The sequence below is a fragment of the Pan troglodytes genome, chromosome 6, assembly GCF_028858775.2.
Source record: "Pan troglodytes isolate AG18354 chromosome 6, NHGRI_mPanTro3-v2.0_pri, whole genome shotgun sequence".
Classification (NCBI taxonomy): Eukaryota; Metazoa; Chordata; class Mammalia; order Primates; family Hominidae; genus Pan; species Pan troglodytes.
Window position 1 is genome coordinate 102,710,583 of NC_072404.2, and position 18,998 is coordinate 102,729,580.

The following is an 18,998-nucleotide window of genomic DNA, read 5'->3' on the forward strand; positions in this document are numbered from 1 at the left end:
AATACCTTAATGAAAATAGAAGAAAAATGGATTAATGAAGTTTATAAAACCTGGAGAAAATAAAATGTATTAAATATTATAAAATTAGCATATAAAATTAGTTCATGTTTTATTGCACAGTGTTATGGCACAACTATTTTCACGTAAGACTCTCTGACACGTGTAAATAATTTCTCATTCTTGTATCTCAAATGGGAGAGGAAGAGGAATAATAAATGTTCATGTATGCTTGTGTGTGTATATAGTCACAGTCATACATACATAATTTCTATGACTATGTTAATGACATACATTTTATAGCTTACTCTTAATGTTTTAAATTTATTGGCTCATAGAGAACATTGTAACATTTTTCCAAATGCCTTTAACTATGTATGATTACCTCTAAATTAAATTTATTTTCATCAATGGAATCATCACACAAGGAGCTGACTAACTGGCTTTTCATGTCTTATTCTTACCCTTCTCATTTATGCTCTTGTGTGAAGGTTTTTATAAATGCTTTGGCTTTGTTGTAGTGAATAGATTTCTATCTATACTGTGAAATGTTTACTAAGCCTAATAGAAAATTGTATTGATTTTTGAATGAGGAGTTAAGCTATCGCTAATTTGTATAAGAAAAATAAGCAAAAAATATAAATAACTTTATGTTGTTATGCTGCCACATGAACACAGCACAGCATACCTTACATACAACAGAGTGTAATATGTTTATCTAAAATCTCAAGTTTTGCAACTAAAAATAATGACTCGCGAGAAAGAAATTCTGGAGAACTCTCTCCTGATAATTCTTAAGATTGATAGATGTTAGTGTGTCCTATAAATGCACACAGGTAAATGTTTCTTTGGTTCCCTTGAGATTTGACTCCTTTGCTTGATGTGCTGGAATTTGTAAATGCAATTTGGAAACCCTCTGAAGGCTACGTATCTGAGTGAAAACTCATCAAATATCTTGGTTAATTTGAAGATGTAACATTTGCAAGATGATCTTTAGAACGATATAACAAGCCTTTTTCTTTTTCAGTTGGAATCAACTGGACTCGGCCTTAGTAGTAGTAGACTAAGAACAACTCTAAACAGAATACAAGAAAGCCTTATTGATCTAGTAAGTAACGAATTGGAATAAATTCTTTTGGATTATATAAAATGGAAATTAGCTATTCAATCAATTTCATATAAATGTGTGTCTATATGTATTGAGTAGCTGAGTCCTCAGAATTAAATGAGTGCATATAGGAAGTAAAACAGAGGTTGCTTATAGTCTGATCAGAGAGAAACTAGTATACATAAAAGAATATGATATTGGGCATATATCTAGCACAAGTTCAAAGAAGAGAAAGGTTTATGTGAAAAACTAATATCAGAGGAGGACTAAAGGAAGAAGTAACACTTGTGCTAGGCTTCGAAGACCAGGCATAGGATTAATGGGAAAGAGAAAAGTCTTTAAATTAAGGTACACAGGGTGAGCAAGGGCCTTGAGGTGGGTGCAGCCCGAAGTTTGACAGATCTTATGATTGGGACACTGGTATATGCTGCAGAGTTAGGTTGCAGAGAGTGTTTGGGACACTTTATAAACGGCTTTGAAATTCAAGGAGAAAGTTTGGGTTTATTTTGCTGTGTAGTAGGGAGCCTGGTTCTTGACTGTTGTCACAGGATGAAATACATGTTTTAAGAAGATAGGTTAGATAGCAACACAGGGTTGACCTCCTGTACTGTTTCAGCTAACATAAGCATTTAAAATGAGAAAAACTTTTTTTCTTGTGGTTGGTCACTGTAGCCGGAAATTTATGTTATTCAGACGTTTCTCCACATCTACTTTAACCCCAGGCTTCTCTGACTTTTCCTTTATTCCTTCAACCTAACACAAACAAGCAATCATTTTCCTCCTTTTTCATAAGCTCTATATTATCTGCTTACCTCTGTTATTGAAGCTTTTTATAAAGCCATGGTTATTAATTCTTTTAAGAAATACTGTTGCAACAATTGTTATATGCCAGGCATTGTTAAAGAGCTGGGAATTCATCAGTGCACAGAAGAGATATTTCCTGTCTTGGAACTTGTATTTTTTTGGAGCAGAGAGACAAAACAAATGTGTAACATAGTGTCAGATACTCATGAGTACTAAGATGAAACTGAAGCGGTGATAGGATGGGGATCTTGAGCAGAGATGTGAATAATGTGAGTGAGGCATGTACTGATATCTCAGGTGAGCGCTGTTTGGGCAGAAGAAATAAATGGTATCCTTCTCTCTTAACATTTGGAGATCCTTTTACCCAACACATTTTTAAAAATATAGTCATATCACTTACCTTGGCACATAACATTGCTTCAGTAAATGTTCATAGAGTAGGTGAATATACCCCAGTCGCTGAGTTTCTTGTTTCTTGGCATAACTTGGCTTGTTTTTTTGGTTTTGATATTTGTTTAATCCTTGATCTTCAATTTCAGAGTCAAGGCTCCTTATTTGATCCACCCTTTTTGTTTCTCTTTTTTCTTTTCTTTTTTGCTTTTAGTCTTTGTTTTGTAAAATCCATTGGTCTCAGCCCTACTTGCAGTTTTCTGTGTTTCGATTTTGATTCTTCTTATTTGATACTTAAGTATAACCTTGAGCATCAAATCTTATTCTCCAGATCTTAGTCCACAGCTAAAGTTTTTCTTGGTTCTTACTGAAAGTCCCAAGATTGATGGGCCAGATTTTACCACTAGGGCCATTCACCCTGGCATTTCTGTGTCATCCCTGCTAGCTACTATCTTGTGATCATCAAACTCCAGTTCTAGATTTGACCCTTAAGATGTGGATTTCTGCCTCAGATTTTACCACATAGTGTATAATGAATTATTACTCATACTGATAAACATTGGTTTGTTATTTTAGAAGATATATTTGTCATTTACTAGAACTTGCTTGATCTCAGGATTTTTTAAGCTGGTATGTATTAATTTTCTTCACTTCATTAATTTGCATTTACAATGGCAGAGTACATTAATTGATTTCTTGCTACTCAATACATTCTTTGGCTACTAAAATAATTTATAGCTTAATCAATCTGAAACCAACTAGATGGAAGTAATATTTTTCCTTATATTTCTCTTGCATGTCAGTTAAAATCTTAATAAATACTTTTTTGGTAATTTTATTTTCTCCATATAGATATTCTAAGTTTTACTTCTCTTTAAGCTGTAAAAGGCAAAATAGAATCATTGTGGTCTTAAAAGTGCCACCCGAAATAATTTATCATGTAAATTCAATGTAAACTAAGAAAATTTGTTTGTCACATCAAATAAAAGTTTAAGAAAAGTTGTCTAATAGGAAAAGTAAGAAAGGAAGCTGGTATAGGCGATAGTGACAGCAGAAAGTTGAATTTTTAGTTACCCATTTGGTTATGCTAACTAAATTGTTTGCTTTAAGATCTTTAGCCAACTTATTTATTCATTTATTTATTTGCTTATGAGACAGTCTCACTGTGTCACCCAGGCTGGAGTGCAGTGGTAAGATCTTGTCTCACTGCAACCTCCACCTCCCAGGTTCAAGCAATTCTCCTGCCTCAGCCTCCCGAGTAGCTGGAATTACAGGCTGTCACCACCACGCCCGGCTAGTTTTTGTATTTTTAGTAGAGACAGGTTTGCCATGTTGGCCAGGCTGGTCTTGAACTCCTGACCTCAGGTGATCCTTCTGCCTCAGCCTCCCAAAGTGCTGGGATTACAGGCATGAGCCACTGCACCTGGGCCTTTAGCCAACTTTAAATCTTTGATAATAAAAAGTATTTTAAATTTGTCCAGAAAAATTCATAAATATGAATTCTCTTTGTAGTAGTACATTGGTGGCAGGAAAGGCTAAAAAATGTGACTCTCACTGTGAAAATAAAGGTGGTTAAGGTTTCATTTTTCAATCTTTAAAGGGTTATATCCTTTACTTATTGTACTCCTATAAACTGAAACAGCCAGTTTAGGAGCTTTTTATTTAAGTGTGCAGTAAGCACATACCATTTATTTATGTCAGCTTGACATTTTCGTGACTCTCTTGCTCTCTTCAAGCGTATTTTCCTAAATATAAACACAGAACTTGAGTCTTTAAGCAAATAATTATCATAAATTTTATGCCTCAAATGCCAGGCATACAACTGGGAACAAAGGAAGGTATTTTAATGAAAGCCTTTTGAAGTGGGGGCAACAATTCCAGTGATCTTCTAAAGAATGCTTTTGTGAAAGAGCTCCCTGAGTAGAAGGGAACTCAGTGCATTTGTGTTGGAGGCACTAAGGAGGTAGTTAGGTAAATGCTTTTGGCTCCTCTTGTCATATGGAAGATAACTGTATTCTCTCAGACTACAGATATACCCTCTCCTTGACTTCCATTATTTTCTAGAGCCACCTCCCTGTTCTATCCCTAATTAACTAGTTAGTACCTAAATTCAAAGAAACTTTTAGTTTTATAAATATATTGTGTATATGATATCTAATCCAAAAGAATGAAATTTAAAAGTAACTGCTATTATAAGTATGTGGTATTCATGGGGATCCTTGAGCTATTTTGAGTTTGAGATTGTACAATATTGTCAGAAAATTCATATCAGATTTAGCTTAATTATACAATATTTTAAAAGCAGAAGTGTTTGATGCTTAGAGTTTTGTTATACTATTGGAGTATAATCTTCCAAGTTTTTACTCATAGAAGGAAACTTATCTGTGCTCACTTAACCTGTACAGCATTCATACATACCTAGTAACTGTCAGCTTCTGCTTGAACATCTCCAGTGATGTTTTTCTGGGAACTCGTAACCACCCAAAGCAGCCCTGCTTGCCTTAAGTCTGCCTGATAGAATGTGCTTTGTTATGATGTAACCAAATATGCTTCTCTCTTGAACTATTTTCTGTTATTTCTATTTCTACCTCTTTTGGACCACTTTGAGTAGCCACCCATTTTGCCCAAGTGAGTCATTTCTTCTACCAGTTCCTTTATTCATTTTTCATGTTTCAGAGTTTTAGGTCCCCTCACCATTCTTTGACTTGTTCTGAAATAGGTATTTACAACTCTGAACTAAGAAGAAAGTTGAGAGCACTCTAAGAGGCATTGGAAGCAGACAGAAAACGAGCTATGTGATGAGGGTGCAGGATGAGATACAAGATAGTTGGATAGCTATCTTTATTACTAATTCATTCAACAATACATATTGCATGCCTAGGTACTTTGTGGTAGACTGATGGTCCCCGGAGTGGAGGAGGCAGTTAAGGAATAAATGAAGATCTAATTTAACATCAGATTGTGTTGAGAGCAATGAAGAAATTAGGTGAGAAGGACAGAGAGAGAAAGGGTGTAATTTTATTTGGGCAGTTAGAGAAGATCCCTCTGGAAAGGAACATTGAAGAAGATCCCTAAAGGAAATAGGAGAGTGAGCCACCCTTATTCAACAAATGTTTATATAGTATCTGTTTGTTGAACACTATATATGGTGCCAAGCACTGTTCTAGGAATTAAGAATACAATTGTAGGGGAAGGTGGGGAAGCCAAACAAAGCTCCCTACCCATGTAGAGTTTATTTTCTAGTAGGGGGAAGATATTTTGGGGAACAGTGTTTTAGGCTAGAGTCAGTTGTAAACAGGTAATAGCATGGTAACATGTTTATAGACTTTTTCCTGGAAGGGTTGGATTGAGGCTTTAAAACCAGGGAGTGTTATGATCACATCTCTATTTGAGAAAGTTCACATCAGTATTGTAGAAAAATCAATCAGTTAACTGTGTGGAAACTGGCATAGAAATAGGAGATGCTAGAGACAGAGCTCTCTATTCATGGGCTTTTAGAATAGTCCAGTCAAGACTGCTAAGGAGCCTGTGACCTGTTTAAATAGTAACATCGGGAAGGAACAAACAAGAGAGGTGTCTGTTTAGGCATGTTTTAGTGATTGATTGGATGTGGAAGGTGAGGAAGAAGGGGAGTCATGAATGACTGTAAGGTTCCTTACTTGTTTCTTATCAATAACTACCAGAATTAAATAGCATAGACAACCAATTGGTGCCAAACAGTATTTAATTTTGTGAATTTTTATTCTTTTTTTTTCTGCTGGAGTAGGGTTATTTCCTTTTTAGAGGGAAATGAATGATGGAGATATGACATTAATTAACTTGCATGGATCCATGATCCTGCTTCTCCCTAGAGGAAGCACAGTTATTCCCCAACTAACTTTTAAATGCTAATTGAGTAATTAGAGATTGATAAGAGACACTGTCTTTAGAAGATAGGAAATAAAAAAAAACCCAGAACTAAAGAATTAAACCACTTTCTAACTTGAAAAATTTTATAATTTTTATTTGCATTTTGCTAAATTTATAGGAGTAAATTATATGTATGCATTTGATGTCTCATTTATTCATATGTAAAATAATTGGAGATTTGTTACTATCAAGTTGCTGTAAAAAGTAATCTAGCTTTATATTTTGTACACTATTAGATGCGTTTACATCCAATTTTTGTGCTAAATTTTCTTCGAGGGTTTTTTAAAGCTATTTTATTTGCATTTAAACATTTAGTTTTGCTCTCTGCCTACTCATATGTTCTCACCTTTAAACTCCATAATAGAGATAACCATGGAGTGTTTTCCATACTGAAAGTAGTACATAAACTGCAGGGGTTGTATTATATAATGTTTAGCATCTCTTCTAACTCTGTCATTCTATGATTCAATCAACATTTTAAAACTTTGAGTGGGGGCAGGGGTTAACTTGTATTCAGATTAACTTTAAAAAAGATAATAGCATTTTTGTACTATGAGCTATTGCTTAACTTACATAGCTTTTATTCTATTTTTTTTCTTTTTGTAAATTTCTCTTATGGAATTTTTAAAAAAATGTAATGAATGGAATTCATTGCCATGTCAGTACTGTAAAACTCTATACTTAAACTAAAAGTATAATGACCATTTGTAACTCAAGCTCATTGTTATTAGAAATATATTTGGTTATAAAAGTTCTTAATGGCCTTCACAGTGAAGTGACTCTGGATTATACTGTCATCAGTGATGTTAAGATTCCTGCAGTGTCACTACCTTGACCTCTCTCCTTCGTACCCCAGAAAACAATAATTAAAAGTCTCTTTCTCTGAGGTGTAATGCAGCAACTATTCAAATAACTGTTACGATGATGCCAGTATTCTAAACAGCCTTCTTTCATGTTTGCTGTACAAAGGGAAACTTAGTCACCAAAATAAGTTTATATTAAGTTAAATATTTGGAGTGATTGGTAACTCTTGAGCTGGCAGTCTTCTGGTACTCTGTCAGCTACTCCGAGTAGCCAGCCTTGTGCATCTTTACCCGTGATCTCAAGATATTCCCATCCTCCTGGCAAAAAAAGGTGGCCAGTGTGCCTGTGAGTTGAAATGTGTTTTTGTTTTTTTAACTGTTTGCTAAGAGCTTAGTAAAAAATGAGTCCCTTGCTATGTATTGAGAAGTTGAGTAAGTGTATCTTTGAAACTCTTTCTTTGCCAACCTGTTTGTTTATAACATAGGATATGTTTATATGAAGTCCAAGAATGTACATAACTCATATCCAAGGCATTCCTTGCCTGGCATCAGAATACCTAGAAAGGTAAATTAGTAATGAGAAGATTTCTAATGAGTATATCATCAGATGAAAGTAAAACTGAGAAATTTGAAGTCCGATGAGTTTTCCCGACCACAAATTAGACTGCATGACTCCTGTTGACTACATGGCTGTGTAACTGAATCAGTGGTTCTTTCCTGGACGGTGCTGAAGAGCCTGGCACACCCTGCTTCCTGGGTATCCCTTTCCTTTGTTCACATTGACCATCTTCCTTCTTATCAGTAGTCTGTCCCCAGACATATACAATACAGTTGGCTCTGTTCTAGTTTATAACTTCATTCTAGTCCTGCCTTCTTGAGATTATATACCAGGGTAACCTTCATTAAAATTTGGGTGTGAGATGGTTAATCAAAAAATAATTTTGGATTTTATCAGCATGGTTCTCAAGGGGTAATCATATTTCTCTCATTTACAAGTTCTTGAGGGCCATCTCACTGTTGTCACTGTGAAACATCTGTCAATTCATAAAGAGTCCTTGTGTTGACAGACTTTAGGTCATGTGCAGATGGTAGCATGTAGAGTTGGATGATATTATGTAGGCTCATTCTCATTTAGGATTAAAAAGAAGGTTCCAATAGTTACAAACATGAAAGCAGGATAAAAAGAACTGAACCTAAATGTAATTAACGTGTGCCCCAAGAGTATTTTAATTTTAATTCTAATTTTTTCAAAATCACGTGGTTTATTACTGTTAGATTTGTTATTCCAGGTTGTATATCTATTGTATTTTCAGGAAGTTTCAGCTGATCCTACTGCCACACTCACAGCAGCAGAAGAAAGAAAGGAGAAGGTGCCAAGTCCACACCTCAGTCACCTAGTGGTTTTGACATCTGGGGATACGTTGTATGGGTTGGCAGAAAGAGTGGTAGCCACGGAATCCTTGTAAGTTGTTCAAAACAGTTGCGTTGCCATTAAATATTTAAGAAACTTTATAAAAGAAGCATTGTTTAATTAGACTTCTAGTTAGCTGCATACATCTACCACTTCTAAATATCACTTATATGTTTCTGAGAAGTATATTCTAACACAGATTACCAATTGATTTTTTAAACTGCATGGTTGGCTTTTCAGTTATAGAAATGGAAAGAAGGAAATCTTTTAATTTTCAGCCTTTAACAACATGATCCATGCTTTAAGTACAGCTTTAAAAAGCATTATACTATGCTTCATATTTTCCTATTGATGACTTATGATCTCAGGAGAAGCTGTAGTTGCATTGTCAATTTAGTGTTAAGTATAGTTGATCCTTGACATCAATAATAATGCTTCCTGGGGAGAAGCCAAGATGGCCGAATAGGAACAGCTCCAGTCTGCAGCTCCCAGCGTGAGCGACACAGAAGACGGGTGATTTCTGCATTTCCATCTGAGGTACCGGGTTCATCTCACTAGGGAGTGCCAGACAGTGGGCGCAGGTCAGTGGGTGCGCGCACTGTGCGTGAGCCGAAGCAGGGCGAGGCATTGCCTCACTAGGGAAGCACAAGGGGTCAGGGAGTTCCCTTTCCTAGTCAAAGAAAGTGGTGACAGACGGCACCTGCAAAACCGAGTCACTCCCACCCGAATACTGTGCTTTTCCGACAGGCTTGAAAAACGGCGCACCACGAGATTATATCCCGCACGTGGCTCGGAGGGTCCCATGCCCACGGAGTCTCGCTGATTGCTAGCACAGCAGTCTGAGATCAAACTGCAAGGCGGCAGTGACGCTGGGGGAGGGGCGCCCACCATTGCCCAGGCTTGCTTAGGTAAACAAAGCAGCCTGGAAGCTCGAACTGGGTGGAGCCCACCACAGCCCAAGGAGGCCTGCCTGCCTCTGTAGGCTCCACCTCTGGGGGCAGGGCACAGACAAACAAAAAGACAGCAGTAACCTCTGCAGACTTAAATGTCCCTGTCTGACAGCTTTGAAGAGAGCAGTGGTTCTCCCAGCACGCAGCTGGAGATCTGAGAACGGGCAGACTGCCTCAAGTGGGTCCCTGACCACTGACCCCTGATCCCCGAGCAGCCGAACTGGGAGGCACCCCCCAGCAGGGGCACACTGACACCTCACACGGCCGGGTACTCCAACAGACCTGCAGCTGAGGGTCCTGTCTGTTAGAAGGAAAACTAACAAACAGAAAGGACATCCACACCAAAAACCCATCTGTACATCACCATCATCAAAGACCAAAAGTAGATAAAACTACAAAGATGGGGAAAAAACAGAGCAGAAAAACTGGAAACTCTAAAAAGCAGAGCGCCTCTCCTCCTCCAAAGGAACCCAGTTCCTCACCAGCAACGGAACAAAGCTGGACGGAGAATGACTTTGACGAGCTGAGAGAAGAAGGCTTCAGACGATCAAATTACTCCGAGCTACGGGAGGACATTCAAACCAAAGGCAAAGAAGTTGAAAACTTTGAAAAAAATTTAGACGAATGTATAACTAGAATAACCAATACAGAGAAGTGCTTAAAGGAGCTGATGGAGCTGAAAACCAAGGCTCGAGAACTACGTGAAGAATGCAGAAGCCTCAGGAGCCGATGCGATCAACTGGAAGAAAGGGTATCAGTGATGGAAGATGAAAGGAATGAAATGAAGCGAGAAGGGAAGTTTAGAGAAAAAAGAATAAAAAGAAATGAACAAAGCCTCCAAGAAATATGGGACTATGTGAAAAGACCAAATCTACGTCTGATTGGTGTACCTGAAAGTGACGGGGAGAATGGAACCAAGTTGGAAAACACTGCAGGATATTATCCAGGAGAACTTCCCCAATCTAGCAAGGCAGGCCAACGTTCAGATTCAGGAAATACAGAGAATGCCACAAAGATACTCCTCGAGAAGAGCAACACCAAGACACATAATTGTCAGATTCACCAAAGTTGAAATGAAGGAAAAAATGTTAAGGGCAGCCAGAGAGAAGGGTCGGGTTACCCTCAAAGGGAAGCCCATCAGACTAACAGCAGATCTCTCGGCAGAAACTCTACAAGCCAGAAGAGAGTGGGGGCCAATATTCACCATTCTTAAAAGAAAAGAATTTTCAACCAGAATTTCATATCCAGCCAAACTAAGCTTCATAAGTGAAGGAGAAATAAAATACTTTACAGACAAGCAAATGCTGAGAGATTTTGTCACCACCAGGCCTGCCCTAAAAGAGCTCCTGAAGGAAGCGCTAAACATGGAAAGGAACAACCGGTACCAGCCGCTGCAAAATCATGCCAAAATGTAAAGACCATCCAGACTAGGAAGAAACTGCATCAACTAACGAGCAAAATAACCAGCTAACATCATAATGACAGGATCAAATTCACACATAACAATATTAACTTTAAATGTAAATGGACTAAATGCTCCAATTAAAAGACACAGACTGGCAAATTGGATAAAGAGTCAAGACCCATCAGTGTGCTGTATTCAGGAAACCCATCTCACAGGCAGAGACACACATAGGCTCAAAATAAAAGGATGGAGGAAGATCTACCAAGCAAATCGAAAACAAAAAAAGGCAGGGGTTGCAATCCTAGTCTCTGATAAAACAGACTTTAAACCAACAAAGATCTAAAGAGACAAAGAAGGCCATTACTTAATGATAAAGGGAACAATTCAACAAGAAGAGCTAACTATCCTAAATATATATGCACCCCAATACAGGAGCACCCAGATGCATAAAGCAAGTCCTGAGTGACCTACAAAGAGACTTAGACTCCCACACATTAATAATGGGAGACTTTAACACCCCACTGTCAACATTAGACAGATCAACGAGACAGAAAGTTAACAAGGATACCCAGGAATTGAACTCAGCTCTGCATCAAGTGGACCTAATAGACATCTACAGAACTCTCCACCACAAATCAACAGAACATACATTTTTTGCAGCACCACACCACACCTATTCCAAAATTGACCACATACTTGGAAGTAAAGCTCTCCTCAGCAAATGTAAAAGAACAGAAATTATAACAAACTATCTCTCAGAGCACAGTGCAATCAAACTAGAACTCAGGATTAAGAATCTCACTAGAAACTGCTCAACTACATGGAAACTGAACAGCCTGCTCCTGAATGACTACTGGGTACATAACGAAATGAAGGCAGAAATAAAGATGTTCTTTGAAACCAACGAGAACAAAGACACAACATACCAGAATCTCTGGGACACGTTCAAAGCAGTGTGTAGAGGGAAATTTATAGCACTAAATGCCCACAAGAGAAAGCAGGAAAGATCCAAAATTGACACCCTAACATCACAATTAAAACAACTAGAAAAGCAAGAGCAAACACATTCAAAAGCTAGCAGAAGGCAAGAAATAACTAAAATGAGAGGAGAACTGAAGGAAATAAAGACACAAAAAACCCTTCAAAAAATTAACGAATCCAGGAGCTGGTTTTTTGAAAGGATCAACAAAATTGATAGACTGCTAGCAAGACTAATAAAGAAAAAACGAGAGAAGAATCAAATAGACACAATAATAAATGATAAAGGGGATATCACCACCGATCCCACAGAAATACAAACTACCTTCAGAGAATACTACAAACACCTCTACGCAAATAAACTAGAAAATCTAGAAGAAATGGATAAATTCCTCGACACATACACTCTCCCAAGACTAAACCAGGAAGAAGTTGAGTCTCTGAATAGACCAATAACAGGAGCTGAAATTGTGGCAATAATCAATAGCTTACCAACGAAAAAGAGTCCAGGACCAGATGGATTCACAGCCGAATTCTACCAGAGGTACAAGGAGGAACTGGTACCATTCCTTCTGAAACTATTCCAATCAATAGAAAAAGAGGGAATCCTCCCTGACTCATTTTATGAGGCCAGCATCATCCTGATACCAAAGCCGGGCAGAGACACAACAAAAAAAGAGAATTTTAGACCAATATCCCTGATGAACATTGATGCAAAAATCCTCAATAAAATACTGGCAAACCGAATCCAGCAGCACATCAAAAAGCTTATCCACCATGATCAAGTGGGCTTCATCCCTGGGATGCAAGGCTGGTTCAATATACGCAAATCAATAAATGTAATCCAGCATATAAACAGAAGCAAAGACGAAAACCACATGATTATCTCAATAGATGCAGAAAAGACCTTTGACAAAATTCAACAACCCTTCATGCAAAAAACTCTCAATAAATTAGGTATTGATGGGACGTATCTCAAAATAATAAGAGCTATCTATGACAAACCCACAGCCAATATCATACTGAATGGGCAAAAACTGGAAGCATTCCCTTTGAAAACTGGCACAAGACAGGGATGCCCTCTCTTACCAATCCTATTCAACACAGTGTTGGAAGTTCTGGCCAGGGCAATTAGTCAGGAGAAGGAAATAAAGGGTATTCAATTAGGAAAAGAGGAAGTCAAATTGTCCCTGTTTGCAGACGACATGATTGTATATCTACAAAACCCCATTGTCTCAGCCCAAAATCTCCTTAAGCTGATAAGCAACCTCAGCAAAATCTCAGGATACAAAATCAATGTACAAAAATCACAAGCATTCTTATACACCAACAACAGACAGAGAGCCAAATCATGAGTGAACTCCCATTGACAATTGCTTCAAAGAGAATAAAATACCTAGGAATCCAACTTACAAGGGATGTGAAGGACCTCTTCAAGGAGAACTACAAACCACTGCTCAAAGAAATAAAAGAGGATACAAACAAATGGAAGAACATTCCATGCTCATGGGTAGGAAGAATCAATATAATGAAAATGGCCATACTGCCCAAGGTAATTTACAGATTCAATGCCATCCCCATCAAGCTACCAATGACTTTCTTCACAGAATTGGAAAAAACTACTTTAAAGTTCATATGGAACCAAAAAAGAGCCCGCATCACCAAGTCCATCCTGAGCCAAAAGAACAAAGCTGGAGGCATCACACTACCTGACTTCAAACTATACTACAAGGCTACAGTAACCAAACAGCATGGTACTGGTACCAAAACAGAGATATAGATCAATGGAACAGAACAGAGCCCTCAGAAATAACACCACATATCTACAACTATCTGATCTTTGACAAACCTGAGAAAAACAAGCAATGGGGAAAGGATTCCCTATTTAATAAATGGTGCTGGGAAAACTGACTAGCCATATGTAGAAAGCTGAAACTGGATCCCTTCCTTACACCTTATACAAAAATCAATTCAAGATGGATTAAAGACTTAAACGTTAGACCTAAAACCATAAAAACCCTAGAAGAAAACCTAGGCATTACCATTCAGGACATAGGCATGGGCAAGGACTTCATGTCTAAAACACCAAAAGCAATGGCAACAAAAGCCAAAATTGACAAATGGGATCTAATTAAACTAAAGAGCTTCTGCACAGCAAAAGAAACTACCATCAGAGTGAACAGGCAACCTACAAAATGGGAGAAAATTTTCGCAACCTACTTATCTGACAAAGGGCTAATATCCAGAATCTACAATGAACTCAAACAAATTTACAAGAAAAAAACAAACAACCCCATCAAAAAGTGGGCAAAGGACATAAATAGACACTTCTCAAAAGAAGACATTTATGCAGCCAAAAAACACATGAAAAAATGCTCACCATCACTGGCCATCAGAGAAATGCAAATCAAAACCACAATGAGATACCATCTCACACCAGTTAGAATGGCAATCATTAAAAAGTCAGGAAACAACAGGTGCTGGAGAGGATGTAGAGAAATAGGAACACTTTTACACTGCTGGTGGGACTGTAAACTAGTTCAACCCTTGTGGAAGTCAGTGTGGCAATTCCTCAGGGATCTAGAACTAGAAATACCATTTGACCCAGCCATCCCATTACTGGGTATATACCCAAATGACTATAAATCATGCTGCTATAAAGACACATGCACACGTATGTTTATTGCGGCACTATTCACAATGGCAAAGACTTGCAACCAACCCAAATGTCCAACAATGATAGACTCGATTAAGAAAATGTGGCACATATACAGCATGGAATACTATGCAGCCATAAAAAATGATGAGTTCATGTCCTTTGTAGGGACATGGATGAAATTGGAAATCATCATTCTCAGTAAACTATCGCAAGAACAAAAAACCAAACACTGCATATTCTCACTCATAGGTGGGAATTGAGCAATGAGAACACACGGACACAGGAAGGGGAACATCACACTCTGGGGACTGTTGTGGGGTGGGGGGAGGGGGGAGGGATAGCACTGGGAGATAAACCTAATGCTAGATGACGAGTTAATGGGTGCAGCGCACCAGCATGGCACATGTATACCTATGTAACTAACCTGCACATTGTGCACATGTACCCTAAAACTTAAAGTATTATAATAATAATAATTAAAAAAAAAGAAAAAAAAAGAATGCTTCCTGACCTTTATAAATCCCCAAAGTTAGTAATACAATTAACGCATATAACTTCTTTGGCATTTCTATAAAATGTAGTCCAGTATAACGTAAGAGTTTTTGCATTAGTAAGAAAAAGCAGAAAAAGACAGTGCCTGGATACAGTGCAACTGCAGGCAGTAGTCCAGGCTCCTTCACCAGCCCACTGACTCCCATTCCTGTACCCAGCCTCTGGCACCTGTCATTCATCTGTGATACTCAGCCAAGTTACAGTCTGCCGCCTATTAGGAATGTTGGGGTTACTTCTGAAAAGTGTCAGATATTGAATCTGAGATTTCAAGAGTCTGTTGTATATAACTGAATGAGATCTTTAAAAGAAATCCTTTAAAAAAATACCCTTGTGTTCTTTTTTCAACCTGCTACTCTGGGCTCACATCTTACATTTGAAGCACGTGACTACACCTCAGCATAAGCTGCTTGGCTCCTTTGAAGTTGTTCTTCTTTCACCTCAACTTCCATTCAGTCATAAACTCAGCATTATTTATTGTGTAGATTATAAATGAACATGTCAAGTGGTAGTACAGGTTCGTCCACTAAAGTGGAAAGTAATTTTTATTGTTAAAGTTTTGCTCAGAAATGTTAAAAAATACTTATATGAAAGCATGACAGGCTCTAAATCCTACACAATTTGTTTACACAGTGGGTTATTTATTCCCTTTAGGGTATTCTTGGCTGAACAGTTTGAGTTCCTTCAGCCACATCTGGATGCTGTGATGCCTGCAGTCAAAAAGCCCTTTCTTCAGCAGTTCTATTCTCAGGTCAGACATGGTCTTGTATGTCATTTCAACTGTGAGGAAGATAGGACTGTCACAGATTAGATTTTTTGTTTGTTTTTTTTCACTGGAAGTCAGTCTTGAAACCCCAGGAGAGCCAGATAAAATATTCATTTATTCACTCATGAATTCCTACATTAAATACATACTATTGAGCACCTCATGTAACTTTTAGACTAGCGAGAGAGAGAGCATCAGTTAAAACTGTTAAAATAAAGCATGATAAGTACTGTGGTAAGGGGAAAGTGCCATGAGTGATTTAACCCAGACTGGAGAAGGGGAGAGGCTCTGGGTGGGAGAAGGTCATCTAGAAAGGCTATCTAGAGGAAGTAATGTTTCAACTGGACCAGCAGGGTAGAGAGGGTGAATGAGGGATGGATTCTAGACAAAGGGAATGGCATGTCTGAAGACCTGCAGGTGAGAAAGAGCATGGTGCATGCAAACAGCTGAGGAAAGCTTGTTAGAGTAGGGAGGAGGTCTGGGGATGAGAAAGATGGCTGGGGCAATCAGCAGGAACCACCAGCATGTAAAGCACCCTGCTTCAGGAGTTGGACTTTATTTGGAGGGCATGGAAGCTCCTGGAGGGTTTGAAACAGGTGAGTGGCATGGTTGGGTTTGTGTTTTAGTTTTCTGGGGGCATTGTGAAGAAAGGACTGTAGACGGCAGTCCTAGAGACAGGGAAACTAATTTGAAGGCTGCTGCAGTATTGCAGGGGAGAGATGGTGGAATCCTGACATCATGTAGTGGGAGTGGAAATGGAGAGAAGTGGAAGAATTTGAGAAGTAATTGCTAGGCTACATGAAGAGCTCTAGTTCTTTGACAGTTGCAGTGTCAATGGCTTCAAGTTTATTGAATGTCTCAAATTATGTTTTGAGTAAGGCCTTTGCCTTCACTCAAATATTCAAATTATTTTCATCATAATTTAAATCTCCAAATATATAGTGTTTTATTTTCAGATATGATATATACTGGAAACAGGGGCAAGTATTCTTTATCAATATGATACTTTTAGAAAATAATTGTTTTCATTTTTGTGAAATTTATTTCAGACAGTCTCAACCGCCAGTGAACTACGGAAACCAATTTACTGGATTGTAGCTGGTAAAGCCCTTGATTATGAACAGATGCTGCTTCTCATGGCTAATGTGAAATGGGATGTAAAAGAAATTATGTCACAGCACAACATATATGTAGATGCACTATTAAAGGCAAGTGTTCTGGGAAGCACCTTTGCTAAAGATCAGTCTACTAAGAGAAGTGTTCCTTTATTGCAGTGGCTCTAAAATAGTAAGATTATAGTTATTACATTTCTAGCATTGTGGTATTAAAGCCCCTGAATTGAAATAGGCTTACTTTCTGAATTTGTCTTCTATTAGCTCTAAGAATACGTCGTAGATTTTTTAGCTTTGTTCACTAATTTCCCATTTTGAGTTGTTGTATGTCGTGGCTGACTTTCATATTATGTAATCTCAGTAGCCATCACTATAATGACAAGAAGATATTTCTGTTTAATTAGAAATTATTTCTGTAGTTTAGCATAATATTCATTAGCAAGAGACCATGCCTCTGATTATTCGGGGTAAAAATCACACTACTTTTGCAGTGTGTCATACAAACACCTCTTTGGAGCCAATGACCTGTGTTTATATGTTTCCTGGAAAGAATTGTGGTTTTTTTTCATTGATGCATGAATAGATATCTGTAGATCACCTGACATGTGTCACACGCTGATAGAAGTGCTGGCAGTATAGCTGTGAATTCAGGAACTTATGTGCCCTCAAGGAATTTACATGCCAGGGCAGAGATAGCAGTAAACAGGTAAATTGAGATACAATGTCAGATGATGAATAATGCTGTGAAAAAAAAACCAAAATCATCTGAAGAGAGATAGAGAATGACAGGATGTGAGTGGAAGAGGAAGACCATGTATTGTCATGCTCAGAGAAGGACCCTGATAAGGTGAGACTGGCGATGAGGCCTGAGGGAAGTAAGGAAATAAAGTGTGGAAAGAGCATCTGAGAAAATGAAAGTAACTTTCAGGAAAAATTTGTTTTCATTTTTGTAAATGAAAAGAAAATTGTCCCTTCTTAACCTCCTTACTTTAATCTCATTTACACAATCATTCTTACCTGCTTAGACCAAGTCAACAAATAAGAGCCTAGGACAGCCGAGAACCAATGAACAGAGCCATAGATTTAAAATAGAGATGGTAATGGAGTTCCTTCAGTCACCCAACTCCCAGCAATTTATGGTCCCCTTTGGAGGCCTAGGTTGAAGACTGTGAGGCTGTCTCCAGACTCTGGGACTAATTGTGCCAACATCAGTAACCAATTGCTAGGAGTTTCCATAGAGATCTTAGCAGGGAATGACACCAAGGGTGCTCTATATTTGCCACTCTGGAATTCAGAGACCATTGACCTTGAAAGAGAATCAAAGAAATAACTTGGTTTCTAGAGCACCCAGGAGATTTCAATTGCAAATTTTCATTTGGAATGTAAAAGATGAATGTAATTTATAAATAATGATACCCCTTCTTTTTTTTTTTTTTTTAACAATTCTGTTTTTGAAAAAATGGTTCTATTTTTTATGACATGCTGTCTTAGTCCTTTAGGATACTACAACAAAGTTCCACAGACTAGGTGGCTTATAAGCAGAGCAGTTATTTCTCACCGTTCTGGAGGCTGAGAAGTTCAAGATCAAGATCAAGGCTCAGGCAGATTTGGTGTCTAGTGAAGGTTTGATTTCTCATAGATGTCACCTTGCTGTACCCTAACATGGTAAAAAAGGCAAGGCAGCTCTCTGGGGCTCTTTTATAAGGGTGTTAATTCCCTTGGTGAGAGCTTGGCCCTCATGACCTAATCACTTTTAAAAAGCCCCACCTCCCAATACCATCACCCTGGGATTAGGATTTCAACATATGAATTTAGGGAGGATACAACATTCAGACCATAGAACATACTAACCATGATCCTTATGGGGTGCAAGAAAAAAAGATTTCTGTGCTCAACAAATACACATGCTATGAGGAGGCTGCTTGTTTCAGTTATTTGTTATTCCAGTTATAAGAAAGAACTCGTGTTACTCAGAGTATTAACCTGAGCCCAATTTTTAGCAGCTTAAGGCCTTCTTTAAGCATAAAGGTTAATTATCTGTGACAACTTTTGTTCTTTCTGTTACTTTTCTAAGTCTAAGCATCTAAATCTAAACAATCTGCTTATGTTGCCCCAAAAGAATCATAAGAAAAATGAAATGTTTGTATGATTCATTTT

At 38.0% G+C, this 18,998-nt stretch overlaps 1 protein-coding gene across 5 annotated transcripts in view; it reads left to right on the forward strand.

Moving 5' to 3' along the window:
* Positions 1-18,998, forward strand: part of VPS50 (VPS50 subunit of EARP/GARPII complex) — a 127,688-nt gene that overhangs the window by 101,766 nt on the left and 6,924 nt on the right. For all 5 annotated transcript variants that reach the window (XM_519203.8, XM_063814745.1, XM_009453622.4 and 2 more), the window contains 4 exons: positions 1,025-1,105; positions 8,325-8,473; positions 15,618-15,714; positions 16,779-16,937. In XM_519203.8, coding sequence (XP_519203.3) covers positions 1,025-1,105; positions 8,325-8,473; positions 15,618-15,714; positions 16,779-16,937 — 486 coding nt within the window. The remainder of the gene's footprint in view (positions 1-1,024; positions 1,106-8,324; positions 8,474-15,617; positions 15,715-16,778; positions 16,938-18,998) is intronic.